General features: G+C 39.2%; 1 protein-coding gene across 1 annotated transcript in view; it reads right to left on the bottom strand.

The window, feature by feature from the left end:
• The window catches only part of ZNF318 (zinc finger protein 318), a 39,650-nt gene that overhangs the window by 17,443 nt on the left and 9,969 nt on the right, over positions 1 to 12,238 (bottom strand). Inside the window, exons 3-4 of the mRNA XM_006882140.1 lie at positions 5,738 to 6,374; positions 3,285 to 4,712 (exon numbers count right to left, since the gene is read on the bottom strand). Of these exons, the coding sequence (XP_006882202.1) occupies positions 3,285 to 4,712; positions 5,738 to 6,374 (2,065 nt within the window). The remainder of the gene's footprint in view (positions 1 to 3,284; positions 4,713 to 5,737; positions 6,375 to 12,238) is intronic.

The following is a 12,238-nucleotide window of genomic DNA, read 5'->3' as shown; positions in this document are numbered from 1 at the left end:
TCCAGAATCTTTGCCTCCATGGAGTAGCCTGGTTTAACCCTCTCTAGGATGAATCTGTTTGTTTTCTTGGCAGTCCATGGTACATTCAATACTCTTCTCCAGCACCGCAGCTCAAAGGCGTCAATTCTCCTTCTTCCCTCCCTAGTCATTGTCTGCTTGTTTTGCCACTCCAGTAAGAAAAGCAAAATTTAACAGAACAGCAAACAGCAAATACTGGTGAGGTTGTGGGGAAACTGGAACCCTTATTCACTGTTGGTGGAAGTGTAAAATGGTGCAACCATTTCTCAAAAAGTTGTAAACAGAAATACCATTTGACCCAGAAATTCCACTACTGGGAATTTATCCTAAAGAAACCATAACCAACCACAACAAGATAAAGGTAAATAATCCACTAGAAAAATGGGCACAGGATATGAACAGACACTTCACCAAAGAAGACATTCAGATGACTAACAAGCACATGAAGAAGTGTTCAAAATCCCTAGCTCTAAGAGAGATGCAAATTAAAACAACTATGAGATATCATCTCACCCCAGTAAGAATAGCAAAATTTAACAGAACAACAAGCAACAAATGCTGGCAAGGTTGTGGAGAAAACTGTAACCCTTATTCACTGTTGGTGGGAGTGTAAAATGGTGCAACCACTGTGGAAGGCGCTGTGGCGCTTTCTCAAAATGTTGCAAATAGAGATACCATTTGACCCAGCAATTCCACTACTGGGAATATACTCCAAAGAGACCATAACTGACATCCATGCAGATATATGCCCCCTCATGCTTATTGCGGCTTTGTTCGCAATAGCAAAGACCTGGAAACAACCCAAGTGCCCATCAACAAACGAATGGATAGAGAAGATCTGGTATATTTACACAATGAAATACTATGCAGCATTGAAAAATAAGGAGCTAATGAAATATTATGCAAAATGGATGACCCTTGAAGACATTATGCTGAGTAAAATATTTCAGTCACAAAAGGACAAATATTGCATAGGCAACTGTTGTAAAATGGGACTGACATCAGGGTTGAGGGAAGACAGAGAAGGAGAGGATGATGTATACTGCATTGAAACAGATGAGGGAGAGAAATGTTTTAAAAGGGATATATGATTTGGTATTATTGTCATGACACGAGTCCAGAATGAAGGCTGCACAGTAGAGTGGACTTGAGGGGAGGGACTGCATAACAATGAGTTTTTCTTTTACTTTTCAAGGAGAAGAGTGATTTGGGGGGGAGAGGGTGGGCAGGGAGAAAAGCACAACAGTGAATGATTGAAAACCCTACGTCTCTGTAAACTTTCATTAAAATTAAAAAAAAGTATCAGCAGTTAAATATTTTCCCAGATCACACAATTAATAATTATAAGACTAGACAAGTAAAAAACCTAATTTTTAAAAAGTTAAGAAAACAGATTGTGATGGATTAAGTAATTATAGTTGTTGTTGCAGTATGCAGTTGAGTCAGAAGTGACTCACGCCTGACACCCCAGTGGGTTTTCAAAGGCTGGAAATCTCTTAAGAGAAGATTGTTCATCTTTCTTCCTCAGAGCAGCTGGTGGATGAGAACTGTCTGCTTTTGGATTGCGAGTACAACTCCTTACCACCAGAGCTCCCTAGTTAGTTAAGAGTAAATTTAACATCTAGGTAGATTTGCCCTAAAATTAGTGAATTTTCAAGATATTAACACCTGAGAGGAAAACAAATACGGTTTATCTGAAACAAGGTAGTGTAAAAAATTGTGTGTATCAGCCCTTATTTAAGTTATAAACTCTTTAAAAGGATAGTAAAACCTCAGGCTCTAAACAGTGTCTCTGAAGTCTGAAGCTTTGCTTTTATTCAGCTGATGCTTCTCCTTCCCAAAAAACTTCAATGTAATGAAACTCAGGTTCAGAAATCCTAGGATAATTGAAAATCCAGAGAAAGTTTGTGGGGTTTTCGTTTCCTCACAAAGATGAGCTAAAAACTGTTTTTTAATTACGAAGAAAAAAATGAGATTGGCCCTCTAATGGTTTTTTCTCCTTAGATCATGATTAAGAACAAAACAAATTTACACCAACTTCATTTTTATATTTCTAAGCCAAGTGAACTATGAGCTACTAGAATACATACCTATTTTTTCCCCACTCTAATTTATTCTGTATTTCTGATACCTACATAATTAATTTTCTCCAAAGGAGAAAGATAGGCAATCTCATCCTATGTAATTTACTGTCTCTGAAAACAATAATGAAACACAACATACATACCCAACAACATAATGAAAAAGTACATAACATTGTAGAGACAACAATCAGTGTCACTAAATAAAACACATATAAATTGCTGATTAAACTAATTTGCTCTGTAAATGCTCCCTTAAATTACAATAAAAAATTGTTCTTTATTATACCTAGACTCTGATAAACCTATTTCTCTGGTGACTTAGTCTGTAGGGAGTTGCCCTGCTAACCCAAAGGCAGGGATTCAAATCCACCAGCTCCACCCTGGGAGACCAATGGGCAATCCTTTCCCAAGTGAATTATGTTGCTGTTGTTGTTAATGTACCATCAAATTGGAACTGACTCACAGTTGATCTACCAATGGACTTTCAGAGGTGGTAAATCAAAAGGTAGAAGATTGTCCATCTTTCCCCCAAGGAGCAATTGGTGGATTAGAACCGCTTGCTTTTGTGCTGGCAGCAGTTTCTTACCACCAAGCCACCAGAGCTCTCTAATCAAGTTACAGCTTCCGGAAAACCTACTAGAGGGTCAGCTATGAGTTGCTTCTGGCTCAAATACGGTTTTTGAGAAACTCTGATAAGCTAGAAGAAACATTTTTTTTTTATTATCAAGCAACACCTATTTATTTTAATCTCTAAAATCACTACAGCAGAAGGATCCAGACCCTACTGAGATAAATGTTAAGTTTACTGATCTTCATCACCCAACCCAATTCTAGTTCTTCACATCTAAGATCAATCTGAAGTTTCCTAGCTCCCACTCACAATGTCACAGTGCTGTAAGAACATCTATCAATATGAGTAGAGAAAGAATCTTTAAGAAAAAAAAAAAGGTCTTGTAATCACTGTGAGACTTAGGACCATTTTTTTAGTTGTTTTAGTGAAATTATGAGGGGATGACAATAAAAAATAACCCAGAGAGCTAAATATACATTTACATAGAACATTATAGTTGCCTCTGAAGGATTTCAAGTAAAGAGGCCTTACAAATTTCCATTCCTTTTTCAAAGACATACTTGTGTTAAAATAAAAGGTACAGGCACAAGAAGCCCAGAACTAATACTTACCTTCTGTTTCTGTGAAGCACGATTCTTCTCATCAGAGATTTTCTCAGGATTGTATCTTATGAGTGACGGGATGGACATCTGGGCAGGTACTTGAGTAGAAGGAACTGAGTTTAGCACGGTCTCCTCCTGCTTGGAGTCATCAGGAGTCACAGTGGGAATCACACGGAGGTTAGGACGGCTTCGAGAAGCCTGTTTGGTAACTGGTATCACCCTGTGTAGTTCAGGCAGAGAATGTTTTGATGGCTGAGAAGTGGGGTACATTGGCCACCTTGTGGCTGCGTATGCCATGTAGTGTCTATAGATATCAAAGGAAGCAGGGGAAACTGCAGGTCCCCGGTAGTTTGGAGGTATCCGAGCTGCAGCAAACTGTGGGACCCTTGGCATGTGAAACTGAGATAAAGAAGCAGGGTGTGGAAGTCTAATTGGGGCAGATGGGGCTGGCTGCAACATGCATCTGACTGAACCAGATGACTGAAACCCTCGACCAACTACTTCTGGCCCTGAAATCTGTCCCATTGGATGGTCAGACTTTAGGAAAAGAGGGCTGGGTTTTGTGAGCAAATAAGGGTCCACGGGGGAGGCTGGATGTGCATGGGACATATCTAGGGAGTGGGTACTGCTATGGTGTGTCTCCCGGCTCTCCAATCTGTGGGAATCTGAGGAATGTCGATCAGATGGGAAATTCTGGTCAACTGAGGAACGGCAATCAGCTGAGGAACGGTGATCAGCTGAGGAACGTGATGGTTTTTTGCCATGAAGTCGTTCCTGGGTGCGTGCAGCCAGTTTACTAATCTCTGCTACCCCAATATCCAGTCCTATGGTCTTGAGCAAGTCATGAATTTTGGCATATTCTGGATTAGTCTCTTCCAGGGATTCTCGCTTTATTGCTAGACCTGACGAGGGAAGGGAAGTGGTTTTCTGCCTCATAACTTCACTCTCAGAGCCTCCAAGGGGCTTTGGCGGGGGTTCCACCTTTAAGTCCTCTTCTTCATCCCCATAGAGAAACTTCTCCTCATCCTCAATATCAGGAAAGCTTCGTCGCCTTTTTTCCTGTGTCCCAGTAGAATCTGCCAATATGCTCAAAATGCGTGAAAATCCACTGCCGTCTTGGTTAGCCCTTTCATGGGGCAGCAAAAAGTCTGTGTGTCGCTCAGGTACCTCCGTCTTCACATCCAATTTCTCCTTGTGGTAGACAAAACTTCCCAAATTTTCTCTGAGAGGACTGTTGCCTTTGGGCAACCCAGGAAGGGGACCCCATTGGTAGAGGTTGTCTTGAGGTTCCTTCAAGGCCGTCTCCACTATAGTCCCCTTGGGGTTCTCAATTTCTGAGGCAAAAGCAGCTATTGCACCACTAAGTGGAAGAGATGGGTGTCCGGCATAGAAGGTGGGATCCTGACAGGAGCTGGTACCGCTGGAAAATCTCTCAAGCTACAAAAACAAACACAACTGATTTAGTCCTTCCTTATACAGAATCTCAGAAGACCAATAACTGAGAGAAATTCTTTTATTCTGTTCAAATAGGAGAGAGATTAAGTATAGAGGGAAAGGAGGGACAGTGTTCCTAGGCAAGGTTAAGATCTGGGTACCTATCTTTCTATCTATTTCTGCTGTAACAAGGGGAAATTAGAAAATGAGGCAAACTGGAGTGAATCTTTGCTTTTACCGATCTGTCTTAGTCATTATCAAGGCATCTAAATGAAAAAGGACTTTAGGGACCCTTAAGCTTATTTCTACTGTCAATTCCCAACAGAGAAAACATAAAAGTTTGCTTGTTTATTTAAGCAGACATACCATCTAACTGGAATGCTACCTAACTTTGTCAGTTTCCCTCTACTTCTTTTGTAAGTATTCATGGACAATTTTTCAAGAAGCCATTTTAGCTTATAAGGGCACAGTTGAAAACAAGTCTCCTTGGTTGAGCACTTTTCCTATCAAGGTCCAGATGGTGAGGTAATTTTATAAAATTTAAAAAAAAAAATCACACAGCAAGCTGGTGGCAGAGGTAGGTCCTGAGTCAGAATCCCTCATTTCTGGTCTATGCCCTACCGCCGTTCATACATGTCATCTTATCTCTAAAGAGAGATGAAGAAACTCAAATTGCTTCTTTCCTTTCCCCTCAAAGTTCCATTTTCAAGAAATCTATATTCAAAGATCCTACAGGACTATTCAGTTTGGAGGGGGGTAAGAGAAATCTTAACAGTAGCAACTATACAGAACTTCTGTTTTGAAAGCCTATTTATGGCAATGGAAGTTTCCTAATGACACATTATTAGGTCTAGCATTCCCTTTAGGGAGTCTTGGAAGGTGGCGCTCATAGGCATGATACCATGTGAGACAAAGGCCCCAACAAAGCATGTAGACTTTTTGATTTTTTAAAAGCATGCAGAATTTTTTTTTTTAAAAAAGCATGCATAATTTAAGATATCAAGAGACTCAGAAGAAATACTAGAGACCTGCATAGAAGGCTCCATATCTGCCTCGATCCGCTTCTTCAGGATGGACTTCTTAGGCATCAAAGCTATTTCTTCAGGTCGATGCAGAGAATATCCTGGCTCTGATGCTGGCAGGACACTTGACAATCCAGGGATGGGGCAGCTAGAACCACCATTGTCCACTCCCACCAGATCCTGACTCAAGCTCCTACTTTGTTCCTCTTCCTCTCGCTTTCGTCTAGCCAGGTCCAGCTCTCTAAATTCAGGATCTAGAAATCGAGGGCTTGGGCTCCGTCTACGCTGTCGGTAATTTCGGGTCCCAGGTGTAAAACTAAAGTGTGTCCCTCCAATGCTGTGTATCTTTTCTGTGTCATCGTAACGGGGCCGTTTGGCCTCCCGGCTTCTCTCCTCAGATTGTATAGAATAGGAGCCTTTGTGTTTGTCTCTGTTTAGGTCTGTGCTGTGTAACAGTTCGTCGTGACAACTGATGTGAGGGTTGTAATCAGATTGATGCAGGAAAGTTTCTCTTGTTCGGTAGTCTTCATCAAGTTGTCCCAAGAAGGAACTAAGAGGCCCTTCCTCTCGAGAAATATATCGCTCAAGACCTCGAGAACATTGGGAGCTTCGGGTGAAGACAGAATCATCAGTGAGGTCATCCCTGGGGAAAAGAGACAAGCATCACTGAATATAAAGGACCTGACAAAGGACGACTAAACAAGGTCAAGAAATTGACATTTGGCAAAAGGGGCTTTAGAAAGTTTAGGGCAAAACAAAATAATCACAAATTTCAAGACACAAAAAAAAATCTATCTATCTTATCTATGTCTCTGTGGGACAGTTTATATTCATTTCCCCAGGGCTACAAGCATCTCTCTTTCTAACCAAGGAGAAATAATACCAGTGAAGAGTTCTTAGGAAAGGACAATCTCTTTGATTGGACTTTGGGGATATAAAGTATCAAGGTATGGCTTGGGAGATATGAAAACAACACTAATATAATACAAAGAGCTTCAGGTTACACAATTTCACACTAAGTAAGTTTAAATTCTAGCTTCTTTCAATTCAAAGCATGGTCTAGGTCATCAGTAGTACCTGGAAATTTTTAGAACTGCATTCACTAAAGACATACTGAATCAGAATGTATATTTTTACAAGGTTGTCAGTTCATATGAATTTAGTCTAGCTCGGTGGTTTTCATCACAAAGATTCTCAACAGGCTCAGAAGCTGTCTCAAGGAAGGAGGCAAGGTAGGACTCTGGGCCAGGGACTCCACTTAAATAATAGTAGTTCCAAATTATTCTACTTATTAAGGTTCTATGTAATTTTTCATTTGGAAAGAGAGTTTTTCTGGGAGAAAAAGATTAAAATACTGATTAGCATGGTTTTCTCAAAAGTTTTAAAAGAATAAAGACTCTCTGTCTTGAGCCTTAAATAGAGATTCACCTCACAAACAAAGGGCCTTTTTCTCCTTATCTCCTTTCAAGGAGGAAGGTCCGTCCCTTTGCAGATGTAACTTTTTAATAAATCTATCATTACTATTTACCCTAAAAAAAATGATGCTTTGTCTTGCTCATGTATTAAAGGTTACAAAATTCTGTGTTTTGTCACACTCTTTCCAGCCTTGTTTGTATCTATATGCTGCTAATATTAAACTCAGGAAAGAGTAAGTCATTTACTCTTATTATTTTTATCTCATAAAAGTAAAAAGGTCTTAACTTTGTGCCATGGAGACAAATATAGGATGGGGCATATGTCCTTTCAGCTCAGAACTGTTAAGCCACACACAAAATCCTAAACTTTTTGTGCATTATGTCCACAGAACTCACATGTCCCCCAAAAGAGAGTTTCTGACTTAAGCTATAAATAGAAATAAAGATCCTCCAGCAGCTTTGGCAGCTTAGTGGTAAAGAGCTGTTCTATTAACCCAAAGGTAGGCACTCAATTCAAATCCATAGGTCCCTCCATAGGAGAAATATCGGCAATCTCTTCCCATGTGCAATTTAACATCTCCGAAAATCTGCGGGAGGGTCAGCTGTGTTGTTCCTACTCAGCAGTTCAACAACAAAAGCACTTTAAGCATACAGCTTTTAAGAAATTGGAATGAAAAGTTAAAGTGTCATGTCACTCAAAATCCAGAATAGCAATTACCATCCAGAGGATAATTATTAGTGTCTTCTTCTAGCACCCAATTTTTGGTATTGAGTTGTGAATAGTAAGAAGTGTTTTGGTTTCTGCATAGTTGTTTTCCTATCTCTGTGGTACAAAGTTAGCAAAAGAATGAAAAGTCACTCTTCTTGCTCACCTGGACAATAGCTATGAACAACTCTAAGAAAAATTATCAAAGGTAAACTTCATTACTTCTTTTTACAAAGAATGCTTCCTTTGAGAATCCAAGGTCCCTGTTACCCACCGCCTCCCCAAGAATCTGGAGAATTCTGAGGTTTCGATGTAGTACAAAATAGAATCTATAGAAAGCATCGAAATAAAAGATTAATAGTTCCCAGAAACTAGGAGAGGGGAAAGTGAGAAGTTACTACTTAATGACTTACAGATGCACTTCAGAGATACTGCAAGTTCCAGACCATCAAAATAAAGTGGTTATCACAATAAAGTGAATCACGTAATTTTTGGTTTGCAATTTATACACAAATTATTTATGATACAATAGTCTATTAAGTATGCAGTAACATCATAAAAAAGGTTTAAAAATCAGGGAGCTCTGGTGACCTAGTGGCAAGAAGCTGGGCTGCAATTCTGAAGGCATGTGGTTCGAGTTCACCAGATGCTCTGCTGGAGAAAGGAGGGGCAATCTCCTCCTGTACCAGTTGGATCCAATTTGACAGTATACATACACACACAAAATAATAATAATAAAATAAATTTTAAAAAAAAGTTTTAAAAATCTCTCCAAAATGTGACACAGGGACATGAAGTCAGCACATGCTATGAGAAAAATGGTGTCAGAAGACTTGCTTATTAAAGCAGGGTTGCCACAAGCCTTCAACTTGTAAAAAATGCAGTGAAGTACAATAAAGTGATTTACAACATATGGAAATATGCCTGAACTAAGTTTCTGCTTGGGTGATGAAAAAGGTTGCAAACAGACTCTAGTGATTCTCAACACTGTGAATATAATTAATGTAATTGACATTAAAGAGCTAAAATAGCAATTTTTATGTTATATATATATCACAGTATTTTAAAAATGTAATTATAAGAGATTGTCTGGTTCCGTAGGACTACTGGTTGTAAACGTCATTATTCTCAGAAGTCCAGAAGTCAAGTTACTTCATTGTTGAAGCACCATGTGCCATACAAAGAAGTCTCTGGACCACAATGTTTGTTGTTAGCCATTACCAAGTTACGTACGATTCATAGTGATCCTCTGAAAAAAAGAACTGAACCTACTCTATCCTGTGCCACCTTTATCAGCTCTGACATACCTAAGTTCATGGTTCTAGTCATTGTATCAATTCATCTTGGTGGGGGTCTGACCAAATAGGTGTGAAGAAAAACATGGACTCTATGAATAGTGGCAAATTCATCTACAACCCCCTGGATACAAGTATTACATGACTACTAAATGACACACTAACATTAGATCAAGAACTAGTCTAGCAAAAAAAAAAAAAAAAGAACTAGTCTAGCATTAAATACCAAAATGCTAGACATGAGATGACCCTCAGAAAGTCTCATTTCTGATCTGTAATCTCTAGTCCTCTAGTACTGAAGAGCAAAGATGTCAGTCTGGAGACTAATATGTGCCTGGTCCAGGCCATGGTCTTTGCAATTATGTGTTATGCATCAGAAAGCTGGACAAAGACTAGGGATGATAGAAGGAGAATAATTGATCCCTTTGAGCTGTGGTGATGGAGAAGAGTACAGAATATACTATGGACTGCTAAGAGAACAAACAGGTTTGTCCTAGAGAGGGTGAGACCAGGCTGCTCCTTAGAGGCAAGGATTCTGAAGCTCCATCTGACATACTCTGGGCATATTGTTAGAAGGAACCAGTCCTTGGAGAGAAATAGCATGCTTGGGAGGGTGGAGGGACAGCACAGTAGAGGAAGATCCTCAATGAGATGGACTGACTCAGTGACTGAGGTAACAGGGGTAGGTGTGTCAGAGACAGTAAGATTGGCTCAGGAGCACAGTTTAGAGCTTCTGTACTAGGGATGCTATGAGTCGCAGGTTACTTGACAGCACATAACAACAATAGTAAAATGAGGCCAAAAGACAAAGGGCGAAATAACAAGAAGGAAGGAAAGAAAGAGTTAAAAGAATGAGTTCTAATGTAAGTAAAAGCAAAAACCAGGTCTCACCTAACAGCTCATATCTTCTTTCCTCAAAACTCCCAAAAGACAGAAACAGTGAGCTTGAAAAAAGAGCCCCCGTCTTGTGGCACCAGGACAGTCCAAACAGCCTTATCTCTGAAGGCTTTGTTAGGTCCAATTCTTTCCTAAAATAAAGGCTATCTTTCTTTTTTAAAAAATGACTGTTCAATGTAGATATACGTAGGCTCACAGTGTTTAAAATTTTCCATTAAAACAAACTTAAATATGTAAATATACACTACTGTTGTTAGGTGCCATGAAGTATGACTCATAACAATTCTATGAACAGATCTGAACCTTGTCTTATCTTGTGCCATCCTCATCATCTTCTACACAATTAAGCCCACTGTTGCAGTTATCATGTCAATCCATCTTGTTGAGGGTCCTTCTCTCTTTTGCTGACCCTCCACCTTTCCAAGCATGATATCCCTTACCAAGGATAGTTTCTTCTAGAAACATGACCAAAATCCATAAGATAAACTTTCACCATCCTTGCCTGCAAGGAGCACTTTGGTTACACTTTTCTAAGACATTTTTTTTTGTTTTTTTTTTTTTGCAATCCATAGGATATTCAGTGCTCTTCTCCAACACCACAGCTCAAAAGCATCAACTCTTCTTCTGTCATCCTTATTAAGTTCTCAGATGCATACATAGCAAGTGACTAAAAAGACCATAGCTTAAATCAGATGCATCTTAGTCCTTAAAATGACATCACTGCTCCTCAATAATTTGGAGAGATGCCTGACAGCACACTTGCCCAATGCAATATACCTCCTGACTGCTGTTACCAACGGTGTTGACTGTGTATCCAAGTAAGAGGAAATAGTTGATAATTTTAGTTGATAATTTCAACCTTTTTTTACATCTATCATGATGTTGTCTATTGGTCCAGCGGTGAGAATTTTTGTCTTCTTGATGTTAAGATGCAATCCATATTCCAAGTCTGCACTCTTTGATTCTTTGCAGTAAGTGTTTCAAGTCATCCTACCTTTGAGCAAACATAGCACAGGTTGTTGATGAGTCTTCCTCCGATTCCAGTATCACATTCCTCTTCATAGAGTCCCGCTTAATGAATGATTTGCTCAAGAAACAGACTGAATAGATATGGAGAAAGGATATCATCTTGGCATACACTTTTTTTAATTTTAAACCATGCAGTGTTCTCTTGTTCTGCTCAGACAACAGCTTCTTGGTTTAGGTATGTTGTTGTTGTTAAGTGCCATCAAGTTGTAGGCGACTCATAGCGACCCTATAGGTTTCACATAACATAATTAAGTGCTTTGGGATTCCCATTCTTCTCAATGTTAGCCATAATTTGTTATGATCCACACAATCAAATGCCTTTACATAGTCAATAAAATACAGACATTCTTCTGGTATTCTTCTAGTCAGGATCTATTTAACATTAACAATGATATCCCTGGTGCTACGACCTCTTCTAAATACCACCTGAACTTCTGGCAGTTCTCTACGTACTGTTCTAGCCATTTTTTAATGATCCTAAACAGTATTTTGCTTGAATGTGATATTAATTATATTGTTTAATAATTTTCACATTCTGCTAGATCACCTTTCTTAGGAATGGGAATAGGAATATTTTCTAGTCAGGTAGCTGCCCTCCAAATTTTCTGGCATAGACTAGTGAGCATATCCAGGGCTGAATATGTTGAAACATGTCAATTAATATCCCATCAAGTCCTGAGGCTTTATTTTTCTACAATGCCTTCAGTGCAGCTTGAACCTTCTTCCTTCATTGTTGTTGTTAAGTGCCATCGAGGCGTAGAAGACTCATAGTGACCTACGAACGAAAGACCTGAACACCTGTATAACTTTCATTTCTCCACATTCATAGAGTTTCCAGAGGCAAGCTGTCTTGGAAGTGAATGTCACTCCTGCTCCCAAGCTTGTTTTAACTGGGAATCTCTACCAAATACTGTCCACCATGGGTAACTATTACTGGCTCTTTTTCATATGATGATTCCTTGAATTTTCCAGTGTCAATGAGTTCTTTTGGTACAGTGATTCTGAGTATTGATTTCTTCTTCTTTTGATGCTTCCTGGATCATTCAAGATTTTGTCCACAGCATCTCTTAATATTGCAACTCAAGGATTGAATTTGCTTTTCAATTCTTTCAACTTTAGAAATGTCAAATGAGTTTGTCTTTTTTATATGTGTGTGTGTGTGTGT

Source organism: Elephantulus edwardii, unplaced genomic scaffold (assembly GCF_000299155.1).
Source record: "Elephantulus edwardii isolate Elephantulus edwardi_28Jun2011 unplaced genomic scaffold, EleEdw1.0 scaffold00017, whole genome shotgun sequence".
Lineage (NCBI taxonomy): Eukaryota > Metazoa > Chordata > Mammalia > Macroscelidea > Macroscelididae > Elephantulus > Elephantulus edwardii.
The sequence above is the reverse complement of the archived record's forward strand: the minus strand, read 5'-3'. Positions and strand labels throughout refer to the sequence as shown.